General features: G+C 40.5%; 1 protein-coding gene across 2 annotated transcripts in view; it reads left to right on the top strand.

The window, feature by feature from the left end:
• Positions 1-23219, top strand: part of RASGRP2 (RAS guanyl releasing protein 2) — a 95359-nt gene extending 72140 nt beyond the window's left edge. For both annotated transcript variants that reach the window (XM_067472524.1, XM_067472525.1), the window contains exons 13-17: positions 197-338; positions 2552-2588; positions 4248-4406; positions 21104-21201; positions 22877-23219. In XM_067472524.1, coding sequence (XP_067328625.1) covers positions 197-338; positions 2552-2588; positions 4248-4406; positions 21104-21162 — 397 coding nt within the window. In that variant the 3' untranslated portion in view covers positions 21163-21201; positions 22877-23219. The remainder of the gene's footprint in view (positions 1-196; positions 339-2551; positions 2589-4247; positions 4407-21103; positions 21202-22876) is intronic.
• Positions 23220-23455: the final 236 nt, after the last annotated feature.

Here is a 23455-nt window from a genome sequence, read left to right as displayed (position 1 = left end):
AGGGTTGTTGTAGGTTTTTTGGGCTATATGGCCATGGTCTAGAGGCATTCTAGAGCATGGCCATATAGCCCGAAAAATCCAATAATAATAATAATAATACTAATAATAATACTAATAATAATACTAATACTACTACTACTAATAATAATACTACTAATAATAATAATTCATCTTCCTCTTGTTCTTTGCACTATAGGGACGGGTGCATCAGTCGCGAAGAGATGATCTCCTACTTCATGAAGTCCAGCGCGGATCTCAACGGCAAGATGGGCTTCATCCACAGCTTCCACGAAACCACGTTCCTGCGCCCCGTCGCTTGTCGGCATTGCAAAGGACTGGTAAGGCTGAAATAGTTGAAGCAAGTGGGGAGGGATACATAGACTTCCAATGCAAAGATTATGATGACAACTCGCTGATTAGTACACAAAACTTTCTGGTTTTTTATCCATTTTGGTCCCATCTGCCTTGAGGACTAGAAACTTGCATTGTAGAATGGATGTGTTTTGATGCTGCTTAATGACTTCAATGTCATGGAATCCTGCACATTGCAGTTTCGTAAGCCCTGCAGACAGATTCTCTCTGCCTTGTTTTTCTTTGCATTGTGTGGGTTTTATTTTATTTTTTTTGCAAAGGTTTGCACTCTGAATTACAGATGTGGGTGTGTTTTTTTATTGTGTGTTTACTGAGTGGGTTTTTCTGTTGTTGGTGATGGTATGTTCCGGAACGAGAGGTGCGGGTAAACAACCTCATGCAGATAAAGCCAAATAAACAACAACATCCTAGCCAAGTGACTGCAAAATGCTGACAGTTTCCAAAGGATTCTGATAGAAGGGGGTTGGGCTGGATATCCTTTGGGGTTCCCTTCCAATTAGCATATTATTATTATTATTGTAATTTATTATTGTTATTATTATTATTATTATTATTAAGCAGGATGGTCATTTGTTGGGAGGGCTTTATTTGTGTCTAAATGTCCTTTGAGGTTCCCTTCCAACTTGCAGTCTATTATTATTATTATTATTATTGTTATTATTATTAAGCAGGAGTAGGATGGTCATTTGTTGGGAGAGCTTTATTTATGTCTAAAAGTCCTTTGGGGTTCCCTTTTATTATTATTATTGTAATTTAATATTATTATTATTAAGCAGGAGCAGGATATCCTTATTTGGGTTGGCTTTATTTGTGTCTAGATGTCCTTTGGGGTTCCCTTTCAACTAGCATTCTATTGTTGTTGTTGTTGTTGTTGTAATTTATTATTATTATTATTATTAAGCAGTCGAAGGATGGCCATCTATTGGGTTGGCTTTATTTGTGTCTAGATGTCCTTTGGGGTTCACTTTCAACTAGCATTCTATTATTATTATTATTATTATTATTATTATTATTGTAATTTATTATTATTATTATTATTATTATTATTATTATGCAAGGCAGGATGGCCATCTGTTGGGAGGGCTTTATTTGTGTCTAGATGTCCTTTGGGGTTCACTTTCAACTAGCATTCTATTATTATTGTTATTATTATTATTATTATTATTATTAAGCAGGGACAGGATGGCCATCTGTTGGGTGGGCTTTATTTGAATGTCCTTTGGACCCCCTTCCAACTATTATTATTATTATTATTGTAATTTATTATTATTATTGTAAATTATTATTATTATTAAGCAGGGGCAGTATGGCCATCTATTGGGTTGGCTTTATTTGTGTCTAGATGTCCTTTGGGGTTCCTTTTCTACTAGCATTCTGTTATTATTAATGTTGTTGTAATTTATTATTATTATTATTATTATTATTATTATTAAGGAGGGCAGTATGGCCATCTATTGGGTTGGCTTTATTTGTGTCTAGATGTCCTTTGGGGTTCCCTTCCAACTAGCATTCTATTATTATTCTTTAATTTATTATTATTATTATTATTATTATTATTGTAACTTATTATTGTTGTAATTTATTATTATTATTATTATTATTATTAAGCAGGGACAGGATGGCCATCTGTTGGGAGGGCTTTATTTGTGTCTAAATGTCCTTTGGGGTTCCCTTCCAACTAGCATTTTATTATTATTATTATTATTGTAATGCATTATTATTATTCTTATTATTGTTATTATTATTATTAAGCAGGGGCAGGATGGCCATCTGTTGGGAGGGCTTTATTTGTGTCTAGATGTCCTTTGGGGTTCCCTTCCAACTAGCATTCTATTATTATTATTATTATTATCTCGGAAAAGGTCCATTTGGGTTCATCTACGCTGTAGAATGAATGCAGTTTGATCCCACTTCCATGGCTCAGTGCTAGGGAATGTTGGGAGTTGTAGTTTGAATCCTTTGGCAAAAGGGCTTTGCAAAAAACGAGAACTTGCAGGAGAACATTGCAGTTATTAAGAGGCCAAACTGCATTAATGTAATAGGATGCATTCATCTCTTCTTTTTTCTTCTTTTCTCATTCCCTTCTTTTCTCTTCTTTTCTCGTTCCCTTCTTTTCTCTTCTTTTCTCGTTCTCTTCTTTTCTCTTCTTTTCTCTTCTTTTCTCGTTCCCTTCTTCCAGATCCTCGGACTCTACAAACAGGGACTCAAATGTCGGGGTAAGTTTTGGAAGAACGTAAACAAGAGAACTTTGAATATACGGTAAGCAGACACACGATAGTTTGATCCAAATATCCCCAGCACAATCAAATACTACTACTAGTACTATTACTATTACTATTACTACTACTACTACTACTACTACTAATAATAATAATAATAGCATCTTCAGCATAGTCTAATAATAATAATAATAATAATAATATCCCCATCACAGAATAATAATGACGTCCTCATCACAGAATAATAATAATAATAATAACAACAATAATATCCCCCACACAGTCAAATAATAATAATAATAATAATAATAATAATAATATGCCCAGCACAGAATAACAATGACGTCCTCAGCACAGAATAATAATAATAATAATAATAATAACAACAACAATAATATCCCCCACACAGTCAAATAATAATAATAGTAATAATAGCAGCATCCTCAGCACAGTTTAATAATAATAATAATAATAATAATAATAATAATAGAATATCCACGCCACAGTCTAATAATAATAATAATAATAATAATAACAACAATAACAATAATATCCCCCACACAGTCTAATAATGATAATTACAGCCCCAGCACAGAATAATAATAATAATAATATCTCCCACACAGTCAAATAATAATATAGTAATAATAATAGCATCCCCAGCACAATTAAATAATAATAATAATAATAATAATAATAATAATAATAATAATATAACATCCCTAGCATAGATAATAATAATAATAATAATAATAATAATAATATCTCCCACAGTCAAATAATAATATGGTAATAATAACAACATCCCCAGCACAGTTAAATAATAATAATAATAATAATAATAATATAACATCCCTTGCATAGTTAATAATAATAATAATAATATCTCCCACACAGTCAAATAATAATATAGTAATAATAACAGCATCCCCAGTACAATTAAATAATAATAATAATAATAATAATAATATAACATCCCTAGCATAGATAATAATAATAATAATAATAATAATAATACTTGATTTATATTCTGCTCTATCTCCCTAATTGGACACATAATAATAGTAACATCCCCAGCACAGTCTAATAATAATAATAATAATAATAATATAGCATCCCTAGCAGAGTTAATAATAATAATAATAATAATAATAGTACAGCATCCCTAGCATAGATAATAATAATAATAATAATAATAATAATAATATAACATCCCTAGCATAGATAATAATAATAATAATAATAATAATAATAATACTTGATTTATATTCTGCTCTATCTCCCTAATTGGACACATAATAATAGTAACATCCCCAGCACAGTCTAATAATAATAATAATAATAATAATAATAATAATAATAATAATAATATAGCATCCCTAGCAGAGTTAATAATAATAATAATAATAATAATAATAGTACAGCATCCCTAGCATAGATAATAATAATAATAATAATAATAATAATAATAATATAACATCCCTAGCATAGATAATAATAATAATAATAATAATAATAATAATAATAATACTTGATTTATATTCTGCTCTATCTCCCCGATTGGACTCATAATAATAGAATATTCCCAGCACATTCTAATAATAATAATAATAATAATAATAGCAACCCGATCATTCTCTCTCTCTCTGCTTCCAGCCTGTGGGGTGAGCTGCCACAAGCAGTGCAAGGACCTCCTCTCGGTGGAGTGCCGCAAGCGCACCAAGAGCGTGAGTTTGGACGGTCCGGCTGGCCTTCCTGCGCGCTCCTTCAGCTTCTCCCTCCCGCGTCCTGGGAGGACTTCCTTGAAGCACACAGGTATGGGCCCTGCCCCTATTCGTCCTGGATGGCCATCTGTCGGGAGGGCTTGGGTTGTGTCTTCCTGCCTGGCAGAATGGGGTTGGGGTGGATAGTCCTTGGGTGTTTAACGGTAGGATTCTATGCTTCTATTAATAACATTAATATTATTGCTAATAATAGTAATAATAAAAATAAGCAGAGGGTGGACAGCCATCTATCGGGAGGGCTTTGATGGTGCCTTTATAGCAGAATGGGGTTGGGAATGAATGGCCTTTGTGGTCTAACACTAGGATTCTATGATTCTATTATTATTATTGTTATTATTATTATTCTATTATTATTATTATTTATTCTATTATTATTCTTTATTATTATTATTATTATTATTATTATTATTATTATTATTATGGCCATCTGTTGGGAGGGCTTTAATGGTGCCTTTATAGCAGAATGGGGTTAGACCTTGGTCTAACACTATGATTCTATGATTCTATTACTATTACTATTATTTATTATTATTATTATTATTATTATTATGGCCATCTGTCGGGAGGGCTTTAATGGTGCCTTTATAGCAGAATTGGGTTGGGACGAATGATCACGCTAGGATTCTAGGATTCTATTATTATTATTATTCTATTATTATTATTATTCTTTATTATTATTATTATTATGGCCATCTGTTGGGAGGGCTTTGGTGGTGCCTTTATAGCAGAATGGGTTGGGATGAATGGCCTTTGTGGTCTAACACTAGGATTCTATAATTCTATTATTATTATTATTATTATTATTTATTATTATTATTATTATTATTATTAATGGCTATCTGTTGGGAGGGCTTTGATGGTGCCTTTATAGCTGAATAGGGTTGGGATGAATGGCCTTTGCGGTCTAACACCAGGATTATATTATTATTATTGTTATTATTATAATTATTGTTATTGTTATTATTATTATTCTATTATTATTATTTATTATTCTATTATTATTATTATTTATTATTATGGCCATCAGTTGGGAGGGCTTTGGTGTTGCCTTTATAGCAGAATGGGGTTGGGATGAATGGCCTTTGTGGTCTAACACTAGGTTTCTATGATTCTATTATTATTATTCATTATTATTTATTATTATTATTATTATTATTATTATTATTATTATTATTAATTGCTATCTGTTGGGGGGGCTTTGATGGTGCCTTTATAGCTGAATAGGGTTGGGATGAATGGCCTTTGCGGTCTAACACCAGGATTATATTATTATTGTTGTTGTTATTTTTATTATTATTGTTATTGTTATTATTATTATTCTATTATTATTATTTATTATTCTATTATTATTATTATTATTTATTATTATGGCCATCAGTTGGGAGGGCTTTGGTGTTGCCTTTATAGCAGAATGGGGTTGGGATGAATGGCCTTTGTGGTCTAACACTAGGTTTCTATGATTCTATTATTATTATTCATTATTATTTATTATTATTATTATTATTATTATTATTATTATTAATTGCTATCTGTTGGGGGGGCTTTGATGGTGCCTTTATAGCTGAATAGGGTTGGGATGAATGGCCTTTGCGGTCTAACACCAGGATTATATTATTATTGTTGTTGTTATTTTTATTATTATTGTTATTGTTATTATTATTATTCTATTATTATTATTTATTATTCTATTATTATTATTATTATTTATTATTATGGCCATCAGTTGGGAGGGCTTTGGTGTTGCCTTTATAGCAGAATGGGGTTGGGATGAATGGCCTTTGTGGTCTAACACTGGGTTTCTATGATTCTATTATTATTATTCATTATTATTATTATTATTATTATTATTGTTATGGCCATCTGTTGGGAGGGCTTTGATGGTGCCTTTATAGCAGAATGGGGTTGGGATGAACGGCCTTTGCTATCTAACACTAGGATTATATTATTATTATTATTATTATTATTCTTTATTATTATTATTATTATTATTATTAATGGCCATCTGTTGAGAGGGCTTTAATGGTGCCTTTATAGCAGAATGGGGTTGGGATGAATGGCCTTTGTGGTCTAACACTAGGTTTCTATGATTCTATTATTATTATCATTATTATTATTATTATTATGACCATCTGTCAGGAGAGGTTTGATGGTGCCTTTATAGCAGAATGGGTTGGGACGAATGGCCTTGGTGGTCTAACACTAGGATTCTATCATTCTATTATTGTTGTTGTTGTTGTTGTTGTTGTTATTGTTATTATTATTCTCTATTATTGGCCATCTGTCGGGAGGGCTTTGATGGTGCCTTTATAGCAGAATGGGTTGGGTTGAATGGACTTTGTGGTCTGACACTAGGATTCTATGATTCTATTATTATTATTATTATTATTATTCTATTATTATTTATTATTCTATTATTATTATTATTATTTATTATGACCATCTGTTGGGAGGGCTTTGATGGTGCCTTTATAGCTGAATGGGTTGGGATGAATGGACTTTGTGGTCTAACACTAGGATTATATTATTATTATTATTATTTTTATTGTTATTTATTTATTATTATTATTATTATTATTATTATTATTATTATTATTAATGGCCATCTGTTGGGAGGGCTTTGATGGTGCCTTTACAGCAGAATGGGGTTGGGATGAATGCCCTTTGTGGTCTAACACTAGGATTATATTATTATTATTATTATTATTATTATTATTAATGGCCATCTGTTGGGAGGGCTTTGATGGTGCCTTTATAGCAGAATGGGTTGGGATGAATGGCCTTTGTCGTCTAACACTAGGATTGCAAAATCAGTTGAAGGGGAACTCCGGCTTTATAGGAAATTCTGTTTATGCGGATCCTTTGCCGGTCGTCGACTCTTTGTTTGGAACCAGAGGACATTCGTGAAATAGCTTGCGATAGCGAAGTTTCTTATGTTATTTTTAGGTCATTTTTTCTCTCTCTCTGCTTACAAATCACTCTCTAAATTGTTGGTGAAGCAGGTTTCACTCTTTACCCAATTGTTGTGGTCCCTTCCTCCACAATATGCTGCATTTTTGGATTTGCAGCTCCCATCACTCCCAACTAATAATAATAATAACTATAATCAAATGCGGAAATAATCCTTAGAATATCCCCTTGAACTCTCACTATTCACTTTTCCACATAATCCCCAGACAATTGGATACATTTCTGCCAACAATGAAGACGTTTTCTGAAGCCGTCGCAGAAGAAGTCGCCAAAATGGAACTGTAGAGGAGAGTCTACTGAACAAGCCAGTACCTGCTGCATACCAGTACTGCCATCTGTTGAGGAGTTACAAAGGTGGAGGCATTACTTTTCATTCAACCCCTCACACTTTAACAACACAACTGTTCAATGCTAAGGCTTCTCGCCAAAATGAAACTGTAAAGGAGCTGTCTGTGCAGATTTCTATACTTCGCACTTTAACAAGACAACCATTCAATGCTAAGGCTTCTTGCCAAAATGGAACTGTAGAGAAGAGTCTACTGAACAAGCCAGTACCTGACACATACGTTGCTTAAGTTGCAATGACCGACCGTCTGCGCAGGATTCTATATGTCGCAGTTTAACAACACAACCGTTCAATGCTAAGGCTTCTTGCCAAAATGGAACTGTAGAGGAGAGTCTACTGAACAAGCCAGTACCTGCTTCATACGTTGCTTAAGTCACATAGACCGACCGTCTGCACAGAGTTCTATACTTCGCACTTTAACAACACAACCGTTCAGTGCTAAGGCTTCTTGCCAAAATGCAACTGTAAAGGAGAGTCTACTGAACAAAATGGAACTGTAGAGGAGAGTCTACTGAACAAGCCAGTACCTGACACATGCGTCGCTTAAGTCGCATTGACCGACCGTCTGCGCAGAGTTCTATACTTTGCACTTTAACAAGACAACCGTTCAATGCTAAGGCTTCTCGCCAAAATGAAACTGTAAAGGAGCATCTACTGAACAAGCCAGTACCTGACACATACGTTCCTTAAGTCGCATTGACCGACCGTCTGAGCAGAGTTCTATACTTCGCACTTTGACAACACAACCGTTCAAGGCTAAGGCTTCTCGCCAAAATGGAACTGTAGTGGAGAGTCTACTGAACAAAATGGAACTGTAGTGGAGAGTCTACTGAACAAGCCAGTACCTGACGCATACGTTGCTTAAGTTACATCAACCGACCGTCTGCGCAGAGTTCTATACTTCGCACTGTAACAACACAACCGTTCAGTGCTAAGGCTTCTTGCCAAAATGCAACTGTAAAGGAGAGTCTACTGAACAAAATGGAACTGTAGAGGAGAGTCTACTGAACAAGCCAGTACCTGACACATGCGTCGCTTAAGTCGCATTGACCGACCGTCTGCGCAGAGTTCTATACTTTGCACTTTAACAAGACAACCGTTCAATGCTAAGGCTTCTCGCCAAAATGAAACTGTAAAGGAGCATCTACTGAACAAGCCAGTACCTGACACATACGTTCCTTAAGTCGCATTGACCGACCGTCTGAGCAGAGTTCTATACTTCGCACTTTGACAACACAACCGTTCAAGGCTAAGGCTTCTCGCCAAAATGGAACTGTAGTGGAGAGTCTACTGAACAAAATGGAACTGTAGTGGAGAGTCTACTGAACAAGCCAGTACCTGACGCATACGTTGCTTAAGTTACATCAACCGACCGTCTGCGCAGAGTTCTATACTTCGCACTGTAACAACACAACCGTTCAGTGCTAAGGCTTCTTGCCAAAATGCAACTGTAAAGGAGAGTCTACTGAACAAAATGGAACTGTAGAGGAGAGTCTACTGAACAAGCCAGTACCTGACACATGCGTCGCTTAAGTCGCATTGACCGACCGTCTGCGCAGAGTTCTATACTTTGCACTTTAACAAGACAACCGTTCAATGCTAAGGCTTCTCACCAAAATGGAACTGTAGAGGAGAGTCTACTGAAGAAGCCAGTACCTGACACATACGTTGCTTAAGTTACATCAACCGACCGTCTGTGCAGATTTCTATACTTCGCACTTTAACAAGACAACCGTTCAATGCTAAGGCTTCTCACCAAAATGGAACTGTAGAGGAGAGTCTACTGAAGAAGCCAGTACCTGACGCATACGTTGCTTAAGTTACATCAACCGACCGTCTGTGCAGATTTCTATACTTCGCACTTTAACAACACAACCGTTCAATGCTAAGGCTTCGCGGCAAAATGGAATTGTAGAGGAGAGTCTACTGAACAAGCCAGTACCTGACACATATGTTTTCTTAAGTTGCATTAACAGACTGTCTGCACAGAGTGCTATACTTCGCACTTTAACAACACAACCGTTCAATGCTAAGGCTTCTCATCAAAATGGAATTGTAGAGGAGCGTCTACTGAACAAGCCAGTACCTGCCGCATACGTTGCTTAAGTTGCATTAATCGACCGTCTGCGCAGAGTTCTATACTTTGCACTTTAACAACACAACCGTTCAATACTAAGGCTTCTCGCCAAAATGCAACTGTAAAGGAGAGTCTACTGAAAAATGGACACTGTAGAGGAGAGTCTACTGAACAAGCCAGTACCTGTCACATACGTTGCTCAAGTTGCATTGACCGACCGTCTGCGCAGAGTTCTATACTTCGCACTTTAACAACACAACTGTTCAATGCTAAGGCTTCCTGCCAAAATGGAACTGTAGAGGAGAGTCTACTGAACAAGCCAGTACCTGAAACATACGTTGCTTAAGTTGCATTAACCGACCGTCTGCACAGAGTTCTATACTTTGCACTTTAACAACACAACCGTTCAATTCTAAGGCTTCCCACCAAAATGGAACTGTAGAGGAGAGTCTACTGAACAAGCCAGTACCTGACAAAGAAACCCTGCACTGAAAGCTTTCCCAGCCTTTGACATCCTCCCAAAACCTTACAGTTAGAAAGGGGACGAGGAAAACGAGGCGTAACAAGACTTTGTAGAAAAGGAATCCCTTTGTTAACTTTGTACGCCTTTAATCCCCGTTTGAGTTAATTTTCCGACAACGGTCTCTCGCATCTTTTAATTCCCTGCTTTCCCTTTTGTGAAAAACGAATGTTTAACATCCACTGTTTTTTCAACCCTCCAGCAAAGAAGCTTCTATTTCCTTTCTTTACATAAAAAAGGCAAATCAGTGCCTTTTATCTGAAAGATCAACCGGTTTTGATTGAAATCGTTTCCCTTTTTGAGAGCCTTGTTCCACAGTTTGATGTGTCGTCAGATGAAACGGAGAGAAGACAAAAACTCCATGGATGGCTTTGTATCATAGGTTCAAAACTCTGGCATCTCCAAATAAAGCTAGGAGGAAACCCGGTCAAAACGCCAAATTTGTGTGGACCGTAATCAAAAAGTTCTAGTGAAGCTGAAAGAATCAGAAGTCCAACGCTATGAAGCATACAGGCCATCTCCGAGTTGCAAATGTTTCGACTTACAAACCACTGCTAGTTAAGAACAGGGGTGAGACAACAGGAAATGAGAGAAGTCTACCCTTTGGAAGGGAAATTCTCTACTATAGCGAGTTAGGAGTAAGTCAGCAAAGTCATCCACCAATTAAAAAAATAACAAAGCCAGCGGACCTGATGGGATCCCTGCTGAAATTTTTAAAGAAGGGGGATCTGAGCTGACACAACTCCAAAAGCAAATTGAAAAAAAATGACATGATTGTGATGATGCTTTATTTAGGCGATCCCTCGTAGTCCGAGGATGATGGTCCTCCAAGTGTAGTGTCCGGGCGTAGGGTCCGTAGAAGACTGTGGAGCCCTGTTCTTGATCTACATCTTCTCCCGCAGTGAGGGCATTGGTTTCCAGGTGGAAGGTGGTCCCGGTAATCAAAAAGCTCTAGTGAAGCTGAAAGAATCAGAAGTCCAACGTTTTGAAGCATACAGGCCGTCTCTGAGTTGCAAATGTTTTGACTTACAAACCACTGCTAGTTAAGAACAGGGGTGAGACAACAGGATTTGAAAGAAGTCTACACTTTGGAAGGGAAATTCTCTACTATAGTGAGTTTGGAGTAAGTCAGCAAAGTCATCCACCAATTAAAAAAATAACAAAGCCAGCGGACCTGATGGGATCCCTAATGATTTTTTTAAAGAAGGAGGACCTGAGCTGACACAATGCTACCAGCAAATTGAAAAAATGACATGATTGTGATGATGCTTTATTTAGGCGATCCCTCGTAGTCCGAGGATGATGGTCCTCCAAGTGTAGTGTCCGGGCGTAGGGTCCGTAGAAGACTGTGGAGCCCTATTCTTGATCTACATCTTCTCCCGCAGTGAGGGCATTGGTTTCCAGGTGGAAGGTGGTCCCGGTAATCAAAAAGCTCTAGTGAAGCTGAAAGAATCAGAAGTCCAACACTATGAAGCATACAGGCTGTCTCCGAGTTGCAAATGTTTCGACTTACAAACCACTGCTAGTTAAGAACAGGGGCGAGACAACAGGAAATGAGAGAAGTCTACCCTTTAGAAGAGAAATGCTCTACTATAGCGAATTTGGAGTAAGTCAGCAAAGTCATCCACCAATTAAAAAAAATAACAAAGCCAGCGGACCTGATGGGATCCCTGCTGAAATTTTTAAAGAAGGTGGACCTGAGCTGACACAACTCCACCAGCAAATTGAAAAAATGACATGATGGTCATTTTTTCAATTTGCTTTTGGAGTTGTGTCATCTCAGGTCCACCTTCTTTAAAAATTTCAGCTGGGATACCATCAGGTCCGCTGGCTTTGTTATTTTTTAAATTGGTGCTTTATTTAGGCGATCCCTCGTAGTCCGAGGATGATGGTCCTCCAAGTGTAGTGTCCGGGCGGAGGGTCCGTAGGTGACTGTGGAGCCCTATTCTTGATCTGCATGTTCTCCCGCAGTGAGGGCATTGATTTCCAGGTGGAAGGTGGTCTCGGTCGGGGTTGGCTTGACGCGCCTTCCTCTTGGCACGTTTCTCTCTTTCACTCTCTATTCGTGCCTCTTCAAATTCTGCAGCACTGCTGGTCACAGCTGACATCCAACTGGAGTGTTCAAGGGCCAGGGCTTCCCAGTTCTCAGTGTCTATGCCAGAGTTTTAAAGGTTGGCTTTGAGCCCATCTTTCAATCTCTTTTCCTGCCCGCCAACATTCCATTTTCAGTTCTTGATTTTGGAGTAGAGCAACTGCTTCATGAGGCGGTGGTCGGGCATCTGGACAACGTGGCCGGTCCAGCGGAGTTGATGGCAGACGACCATCGCTTCAATGCTGGTGGTCTTTGCTTCTTCCAGCACACTGATGTTTGTCCGCCTGTCTTCCCAAGAGATTTGCAGGATTTTCCAGAGGCAGCGCTGATGAAATAGTTCCAGGAGTTGCATGTGGCGTCCGTAGACAGTCCATGTTTCACAGGCATATAGCAGGGTTGGGAGGACGATAGATTTATAAACAAGCACCTTTGTCTCCCTACGGATGTCCCAGTCCTCAAACACTCTCTGCTTCATTCGGAAAAATGCTGCACTCGCAGAGCTCAGCCGGTGTTGTATTTCACTGTCACTGTTGACGTCTGTAGACAGTCCACGTCTCGCAGGCATATAGCAGGATTGGGAGGACGATAGATTTATAAACAAGCACCTTTGTCTCCCTATGGATGTCCCAGTCCTGAAACACTCTCTGCTTCATTCAGAAAAATGCTGCACTCGCAGAGTTCAGGCAGTGTTGTATTTCAGTGTCAATGTTGACGTCTGTAGACTGTCCACATCTCGCAGGCGTATAGCAGGGTTGGGAGGACAATAGCTTTATAAACAAGCCCCTTGGTCTCCCTACAGATGTCCCGGTCCTCAAACACCCTCTGCTTCATTCGGAATAATGCTGCACTCGCAGAGCTCAGGTGGTGTTGTATTTCAGTGTCAATGTTGACGTCTGTAGACAGTCCACGTCTTGCAAGCATATAGCAGGTGTATTGTAATTTGTTGTTCGGGCTTGGCCCCATGTAAGCCGCTCCGAGTCCCCGTTGGGGGAGAGGGTGGCGGGGTATAAATAAAGATTATTATTATTGTTATTGTTATTGCTATTGTTATTATTACTGTAGTGGAAGGACTAATTTGCTGGTGTTCAATGGAGAGAAACCAGGTTTTCATGACTGGATTGTGAGCATGAGAGGATAGTGCCAAACAATATTTAAGGCCTCCCACCCTATTTGCAAACCCTTTCCGAGGCTAAATTCAACCCACTCTTCCACCGGTGGCACAGTATAAGCTTTTGTGGTCAAATATGATTGTAATAATGATGATGACGACAACTTCCAAAATTGCGTTGTTATTTTTGGATGCCGAGAAAGCTTTTGACAACATTTACTGGGAATTTATGGGGAAAGTATTGATTCGATATGGGGCGGGTCAGCGATTTAGAAGAGTGGTGGGTGCAATTATTCTAAACGAAAAGCAAAACTAAAGCTAAATAATAGGCCTGGGTAACAACGGAAAAATTTGTTTCTAAAATCGATTTGTATTTGGGGTTTTTTTTTGTTTCGATATTTAAAATAATTACAAAATTTTCCTTTTAAAAAGTTCGATATTTACGAAATTTCGTAAATGGTAAAAAATTAACGAATCGATTTCCGAAACAATAACGAATCGATTCGTTAATGGCGGACGCGACCGCGAAATACGCTAAAAAACCTCCAAAACCTTCTGAAGCTTCCCTCTCCCTCTGTTGTTGACTGTTGGTGTGATATTATAATTTTTTTTCACTAATTAAACCATAAAACTGGCCCAGACATGTGGAAATAATAACGAAACGACCTCAAAACAATAACAAAACGAATACAATATCGTTTTTGAAAATTCGTTTTTTTAAATAATTACTCCAGAATGGTTCGTTATCGTTTTGTAATTGAAAAAATTAACGAATTATTAACGAATTACGAATTAACGAAACGAAACCGCCCAGCCCTACTAAATAAGCGAAATAAGGTGTCACTCTTTTGTTGAGAGAGCGACACCTTTGCTTTTGGGACCAGTGTTTCCCAAACTCAACTCTTTCAGAGTTTTTGGATTCCGGATTCCAAAATCCTCTACTTCTTCGTCCAAATGTCAAGGATTCTGGAAAGCTCGGGCAGAGTAGAATGTGTTATTGCCTCTCGGTTTCTCCTTGTGCATTTCAGATAAGATAGGCTCGGCCTGTTTCCTGTATCACCAGCTCCACCCTCTTCAACTTTGTTTTCTTTCTTTGTCATCTTTCGTAAAGCATTGGAGACCGCAGGGGTTGTTTGTCACACATCCGCACCCCTGTTTTTCTCCCTGCGCCCTATTTCCCCATTCGCCGGAAACTGGTTTCCCTCCCAGATAACAGTTTAGCCCAGCTTCGCTTCCTGCCTTGTCTTTTCGGCGGATGACATGCAGACAGGTGCTTCCTCCGCAGGCCACACTTCATATCTTTGGGCATTCGAATGTGCGGTTCTCACCACGTTAGAATCGGTGGGACAGATGTTTTTCATTTTCGCAGTAAGATGGACAAAGTCAAGGGTTCGAATCCCCACTCGTCCAGGCGAAACCAAGGAACACAATATCTCAGCGCCTTTGTGTTTCCATCAAAATTGTCAGTTAGCCATTTAGCTACAGCTGTTCTAAACTGCTGACCCACCCCATATCGAATCAATACATTTTCCCATAAATTCCCAGTAGAGGTTATCAAAAGCTTTCTCAGCATCCAAAAATAACAACACAATCTTTCTATTGGGCTCTTGTTTGGTAACCTCTATTACATTGAACTAGCTGTATCCGGCCACGTGTTGCTGTGGCACCTCAAATGAATTGACTAGCAAGAGGAAAAGCAAAAAGAAAGAGAAATGAGGGGAGTTGCATGTTCCTAGCCACCTGGTCCTTCAGGCTCCTTCTTTGAAGTTACATTGTCAGATTTGCAAACATGAAGCAATCTGGGCTGGAGAACTCCTCCCACCAATGGTTTCCTGCTGGCTAGTAGACGCTCCATCGTCTTGGCACTTTTCTCTCTTTCGCCCTCCATTCGTGCCTCTTCAAATTCTGCAGCACTGCTGGACACAGCTGACCTCCAGCTGGATTGCTTATGGGCCAGGGCTTCCCAGTTCTCAATGTCTATGCCAGAGTTTTTAAGGTTGGCTTTGAGCCCATATTTCAATCTCTTTTCCTGCCCACCAATATTCAGTTTTCCATTCTTGAGTTCGGAGTAGAGCAACTGCTTTGGGAGACGGTGGTCGGGCATGTTGTATTTCAGTGTCAATGTTGACGTCTGTAGACAGTCCACGGCTCGCAGGCGTATAGCGGGGTTGGGAGGACAATAGCTTTATAAACAAGCACCTTGGTAACCCTATGGATGTCCCAGTCGTCAAATACTCTCTGCTTCATTCGGAATAATGCTGCACTCGCAGAGCTCAGGTGGTGTTGTATTTCAGTCTCAGTGTTGACATCTGTACACACTCCACATCTCGCAGGCGTATAGCAGGGTTGGGAGGACAATAGCTTTATAAACAAGCACCTTGGTCTCCCTACGGATGTCCCAGTCCTCAAACACTCTCTGCTTCATTCGGATTAATGCTGCACTCACAGAGCTCAGGTGGTGTTATATTTCAGTCTCAGTGTTGTATTTCCGTGTCAATGTTGACGTCTGTAGACAGTCCACGTCTCGCAGGCGTATAGCAGGGTTGGGAGGACAATAGCTTTGTAAAGAAGCTCCTTGGTATCCCTACGGATGTCCCAGTCCTCAAACACTCTCTGCTTCATTCGGATTAATGCTACACTCACAGAGCTCAGGCAGTGTTGTATTTCAGTGTCAGTGTTGACATCTGTAGACAGTCCACGTTTTGCAGGCGTATAGTAGAGTTGGGAGGACAATAGCTTTGTAAACAAGCTCCTTGGTATCCCTACGGATGCCCCTATCCTTAGCTTCATTCGAGAAAATGCTGCACTCGCAGAGCTCAGGTGGTGTATTGTCAATGTTGACATCTGTAGACAGTCCATGTCTCGCAGGTGTATAGCAGGGTTGGGAGGACAATAGCTTTATAAACAAGCACCTTGGTCTCCCTATGGATGTCCTGGTACTCAAACACTCTCTGCTTCATTCGGAAAAATCCTGCACTCGCAGAGTTTAGGCAGTGTTGTATTTCAGTGTCAATGTTGACATCTGTAGACAGTCCACGTCTCGCAGGCATATAGCAGGTTTGGGAGGACAATAGCTTTATAAACAAGCACCTTGGTTTCCCTATGGATGTCCTGGTACTCAAACACTCTCTGCTTCATTCGGAAAAATGCTGCACTCAGAGAGCTCAGGCAGTGTTGTATTTTGGTGTCGATGTTGACTTTGGTGGAGAGGTGGCTGCCAAGGTTGCTGTCCACGTCTTGCAGGCATATAGCAGGGTTGGGAGGACAATAGCTGCATAAACAAGCACCTTGGTCTCCCTATGGATGTCCCGGTACTCAAACACTCTCTGCTTCATTTGGAAAAATGCTGCACTTGCAGAGCTCAGGTGGTGTTATATTTCAGTCTCAGTGTTGACATCTGTAGACTGTCCACGTCTTGCAGGCATATAGCAGGGTTGGGAGGACAATAGCTTTATAAACAAGCACCTTGGTCTCCCTATGGATGTCCTGGTACTCAAACACTCTCTGCTTCATTTGGAAAAATCCTGCACTCGCAGAGTTTAGGCAGTGTTGTATTTCAGTGTCAATGTTGACATCTGTAGACAGTCCACATCTTGCAGGCATATAGCAGGGTTGGGAGGACAATAGCTGCATAAACAAGCACCTTGGTATTCCTACGGATGTCCCGGTCCTCAAACACTCTCTGCTTCATTCGGAATAATGCTGCACTCGCAGAGCTCCGGTGGTGTTGTATTTCAGTCTCAGTGCTGACATCTGTAGACAGTCCATGTCTCGCAGGCATATAGCAGGGTTGGGAGGACAATAGCTTTATAAACAAGCACCTTGGTATCCCTACGGATGTCCCAGTCCTCAAACACTCTCTGTTTCATTTGGAAAAAAGCTGCACTCACAGAGCTCAGGTGGTGTTAAATTTCAGTCTCAGTGTTGTATTTCAGTGTCAATGTTGACGTCTGTAGACAGTCCACGTCTCGCAGGTGTATAACAGGGTTGGGAGGACAATAGCTTTGTAAACAAGCACCTTGGTATCCCTACGGATGTCCCAGTCCTCAAACACTCTCTGCTTCATTTGGAAGAATGCTGCACTCACAGAGCTCCGGTGGTGTTGTATTTCGGTGTCAATGTTGACGTCTGTAGACAGTCTGTAGACAGCTTCTCGTATGCTTCTGCAAAGGTGTTTAGAGTGGCATGTAATTCTTCTTCTGAATGCGCACAGACGACATAATCATCAGCATATTGGAGTTGTGTATAGCAGGGTTGGGAGGACAATAGCTTTGTAAACAAGCCCCTTGGTCTCCCTACGGATGTCCGGTCCTCAAACACTCTCTGCTTCATTCGGAATAATGCTGCACTCGCAGAGCTCAGGCGGTGTTGTATTTTGGTGTCGATGTTGAGTTTGGTGGAGAGGTGGCTGCCAAGATTGCAGAAATGGTCAACATTTTTAGTGTTACACCATTAAGCTATATCTCTGGTATTGGAAAGGGATTGGCTGGTGACTGCTGGAAGAGCACTTTGGTTTTCTCGATGTTCAATGACAGGCCGAGCTTCTCGTTTGCTTGGTGCAATGCTCATGGACACTAACGCCCATTGGGATGGGATCCGATGCTCATCCAGACTCTTTCCGGTGAATTCCCTGGGCCTGCAAAAGAAGAGGCAGTTGTGTTGTGCTTTGCCTCGGGCAGGAAAATATCTTGGGGCGACTCTTTCCTGTTTCCTGGAGGGTCTCTGCATCTTCCGCCCTGCCCTGCACTACTAACTCCCATCGCAAACACAAAGCAGCATTGCTACAAACGCTGGCACATTGCGGCGGCCAAGGAATAGTGATGCAGCGTCTCCCCCTGGCGTCCTCGGTCGGCCTCACATCCTGGAATCGAGAATATATTTTGCACCAAGCTCTGCGTTGCTGCTCGTAGATAGAGAAAGCATTGAGCTTTGCAACCTTTTCTGTATTAATTCTAATTATTTTGGGGACTACGAATGGTATCTCTTCCCCCCCCCCCCTCTCTCCTCTCCCTCTATTGCAATCGGTTTACGGGGCTGACTTTTCGGTTATATCGTTTTCAATACCCACTCAGATATATAAACCCAGTTTTCCTAGTTTCCAACAGACTTCACAACCTCTAGGGATGTGCCAATTAAAATAACAAAGCCAGCAGACTTGATGGGATCCCTGCTGAAATTTTTTAAAGAAGGTGGACCTGAGCTGACACAATTCCACAGCTCATTGAAAAAAGGACACGATGGTGATTATGCTTTACTTAGGCGACCCCTCGTTGTCTGAGTAAGATTGTTTTCCAAGGCCGGTGTACTGGTGGTGGGTCCGTAGGTGACTGTGGAGCCCGATTCTTGATCTGCATCTTCTCCCACAGTGCGGGCATCGGTTTCCAGGTGGAAGATGGTCCCGGTCAGGGTTGGCTTGATGCACCTTCCTCTTGGCAAGTCTCTCTCTTTCACCCTCCATTCGTGCCTCTTCAAATTCTACAGCACTGCTGGTCACAGCTGACCTCCAGCTGGAGTGCTTCCCAGTTCTCAGTGTCAATGCCAGAGTTTTTAAGGTTGGCTTTGAGTCCTCCATTGTAATCGGTTTATGGGGCTGACTTTTCGGTAATGTCTTTTTCAATACCCATTCAGATATATAAACCCAGTTTTCCTAGTTTCCAACAGACTTCACAACCTCTAGGGATGTGCCAATTAAAATAACAAAGCCAGCGGACCTGATGGGATCCCTGCTGAAATTTTTAAAGAAGGTGGGTCCTGAGCTGACACAATTCCACAGCTCATTGAAAAAAAAAGGACATGATGGTGATTATGCTTTACTTAGGCGACCCCTCGTTGTCTGAGTAAGATTGTTTTCCAAGGCCGGTGTACTGGTGGTGGGTCCGTAGGTGACTGTGGAGCCTTATTCTTGATCTGCATCTTCTCCCGGAGTGAGGGCATTGGTTTCCAGGTGGAAGATGGTCCCGGTCGGGGTTGGCTTGATGCACCTTCCTCTTGGCAAGTCTCTCTCTTTCACCCTCCATTCGTGCCTCTTCAAATTCTACAGCACTGCTGGTCACAGCTGACCTCCAGCTGGAGTGCTTCCCAGTTCTCAGTGTCAATGCCAGAGTTTTTAAGGTTGGCTTTGAGTCCTCCATTGTAATCGGTTTATGGGGCTGACTTTTCAGTAATGTCTTTTTCAATACCCATTCAGATATATAAACCCAGTTTTCCTAGTTTCCAACAGACTTCACAGCCTCTAGGGATGTGCCAATTAAAATAACAAAGCCAGCGGACCTGATGGGATCCCTGCTGAAATTTTTAAAGAAGGTGGGTCCTGAGCTGACACAATTCCACAGCTCATTGAAAAAGGACATGATGGTGATTATGCTTTACTTAGGCGACCCCTCGTTGTCTGGTGAAGATTGTTTTCCAAGGCCGGTGTACTGGTGGTGGGTCCGTAGGTGACTGTGGAGCCCTATTCTTGATCTGCATGTTCTCCCGGAGTGAGGGCATTGGTTTCCAGGTGGAAGATGGTCCCGGTCAGGGTTGGCTTGATGCACCTTCCTCTTGGCAAGTCTCTCTCTTTCACCCTCCATTCGTGCCTCTTCAAATTCTACAGCACTGCTGGTCACAGCTGACCTCCAGCTGGAGTGCTTCCCAGTTCTCAGTGTCAATGCCAGAGTTTTTAAGGTTGGCTTTGAGTCCTCCATTGTAATCGGTTTATGGGGCTGACTTTTCAGTAATGTCTTTTTCAATACCCATTCAGATATATAAACCCAGTTTTCCTAGTTTCCAACAGACTTCACAACCTCTAGGGATGTGCCAATTAAAATAACAAAGCCAGCGGACCTGACGGGATCCCTGCTGAAATTTTTAAAGAAGGTGGGTCCTGAGCTGACACAATTCCACAGCTCATTGAAAAAAAAAGGACATGATGGTGATTATGCTTTACTTAGGCGACCCCTCGTTGTCTGAGTAAGATTGTTTTCCAAGGCCGGTGTACTGGTGGTGGGTCCGTAGGTGACTGTGGAGTCCTATTCTTGATCTGCATCTTCACCCGGAGTGAGGGCATTGGTTTCCAGGTGGAAGATGGTCCCGGTCAGGGTTGGCTTGATACACCTTCCTCTTGGCAAGTCTCTCTCTTTCACCCTCCATTCATGCCTCTTCAAATTCTACAGCAATGCTGGTCACAGCTGACATCCAGCTGGAGTGCTTCCCAGTTCTCAGTGTCAATGCCAGAGTTTTTTAGGTTGAGCCCTCTATTGCAATCGGTTTATGGGGCTGACCTTTCAGTAATGTCTTTTTCAATACCCATTCAGATATATAAACCCAGTTTTCCTAGTTTCCAACAGACTTCACAACCTCTGAGGATGTGCCAATTAAAATAACAAAGCCAGCAGACCTGATGGGATCCCTTTTGAAATTTTTAAAGAATAATAGAATCATAGAATCAAAGAGTCGGAAAAGACCTCATGGGACTTCACAACCTCTGAGGATGCCTGCCATAGATGGGGGTGAAAGGTCAGGAGAGAATGCTTCTAGAACATGGACCTATAGCCCAAAAAACCTACAACAACCCAGCAATACCCATTCAATTCTCAACCAGGTTAGTTCTCATGCTGGTCTTTGTTTTTGATTGCAGAAATCCAAGAGGAAGACACGCAGGCTGTGGAGGACGGGGTCTTCGACGTCCACCTATGAGGCTGATCTTGAGGGGCTGCCTGGAGTCAAGGCATCAAGGTGAGGTTTGCTTCTCTTCTGGAACGGGGTCCATTCCCAGGATTCTGAGATTTTGGTACTAAACGCAGACCACATAAGGCTATTAGTGGTCAATAGAGGTGTGCAAAGCACAAACCAGTAAAGGTGGTCCCAATGGTGACCGGCACACTGGGTGCAGTGCCTAAAGACCTTGGCCTGCACTTAAAAACAATTGGCACTGACAAAATTACCACCTGGCAGCTGCAAAAGGACACCCAACTCTGATCTGCACGCATTATTTGCCGATACATCACACAGTCGTAGACACTTGGGAATCCAATACAACAGCCAGCAGAGTGATCTTGTTTGCTGTGTACTAATCTTCTTGTGTATATCATACTACTACTACTACTACTACTACTACTAATAATAATAATAATAATAATAAGGATTTAAAGATAGAACTGCAAAGACTCTGGCACAAGCCAGTAAAGGTGGTCCCAGTGACCGGCACACTGGGTGCAGTGCCTAAAGACCTTGACCTGCACTTAAAAACAATCGGCACTGACAAAATTACTACCTGACAGCTGGAAAAGGCCACCTTACTCGGGTCTGCACACATTATTTGCTGATGCATCACACAATCCTAGACACTTGGGAAGTGTCCAACATGTGATCCAATACAACAGCCAGCAGAGTGACCTTGTTTGCTGTGTACTAATCATGTTATGTATCTAATACTACTACTACGACGACTACTACTACTACTACTACTACTACTAATAATAATAATAATAATAATAATAAGGATTTAAAGATAGAACTGCAAAGACTATAGCACAAACCAGTAAAGGTGGTCCCAGTGGTGACCGGCACACTGGGTGCAGTGCCTAAAGACCTTGGCCTGCACTTAAAAACAATTGGCACTGACAAAAATACCACCTGGCAGCTGCAAAAGGACACCCAACTCTGATCTGCACGCATTATTTGCCGATACATCACATAGTCATAGACACTTGGGAATCCAATACAAAAGCCAGCAGAGTGATCTTGTTTGCTGTGTACTAATCTTCTTGTGTATATCATACTACTACTACTACTACTACTACTAATAATAATAATAATAATAATAAGGATTTAAAGATAGAACTGCAAAGACTATAGCACAAACCAGTAAAGGTGGTCCCAGTGGTGACCGGCACACAAGAGAAGGATTTTCCAGGGCGACTCAGTGTCACCACTGCGGTTCATCATTGCAATGATCCCACTGCCCGTAATTCTAATAATAATAATAATAATAATAATAATAATAATCCAGCATATAGATCTCATTTGCTGTGACATACTGTGTTTTTGTGTCAGAATAATAATAATAATGATGATGATGATGATGATGATGTGACATACTATGCTTTTGTGTCAGTAAAATAATAATAATAATAATAATAATTATTATTATTATTATTATTTATAACTCGCCCTCTCTCCCCGAAGGGACTCGGGGCTTAAAACATGTTGCAGCATTATTATGCACCTGACGTGATCCGGCTTGTGTTTTCCCTTTTTTGAGCCACATAGTTGGATCATCAAATGTCTAGATGTCATCGGGGTTTGTGAAAGTATTAGCAAGTTCATTGAAAACGCAATGAAACAATGGAAAACTCAGCTGTTTGTGGGCAACAAAAACTACGGAACTTGTGTTTTTCCTTTTTTGCAGAACCTTCTCCTCCTTTCTCCTCTGCCACCAACTGGTTCTCCGCCGTCTTCCAGTGACCTCACTGCCCTTTGAGTGGAAATTGTGTGTATTAAGGGGATTTGGGTGGGTGGGTGACGCAGAAAGGCCAGACCCGGGAAGACCGAGGAGGAGGAAACCCTTCCGTCTGCTCCAGAACACCTTTTTCTCCGCGTCTTCCAAGGGCGGTGGTTTCGTGGCAAATGTGTTCCTTGGTGGGGCCGAGGGCTCCCGCCGTAAGTCTACCCCCAATATGTATATTTGTACCAGGAACTGGATTCAACCGTGTAATAATAATAATTATTATAATAATAAAAAATGGACACTTCCTCACTCTCTTTCTCTCTCTTTCATCTTCCCTTTGGAGTGATGGGCTTGCAATATGTGTTTGAAGTTGGGTTGGATAATAATAATAAGTATTAAATAATAATATTAAATAATAGTATTATTATTATTATTATTATAGTATTAAATAATAATAATCTTACTATAATAATAATGTGTTGCACTCGGACTATTTTTTGCAGTTCAATTTCTGCAATTATTTTAAGTGGGATACTGTGT

Source organism: Anolis sagrei, chromosome 12 (genome assembly GCF_037176765.1).
Source record: "Anolis sagrei isolate rAnoSag1 chromosome 12, rAnoSag1.mat, whole genome shotgun sequence".
NCBI classification, from domain to species: domain Eukaryota; kingdom Metazoa; phylum Chordata; class Lepidosauria; order Squamata; family Dactyloidae; genus Anolis; species Anolis sagrei.
Note: the sequence above shows the minus strand (reverse complement) of the source record. Positions and strands in the feature narration are given on the sequence as shown.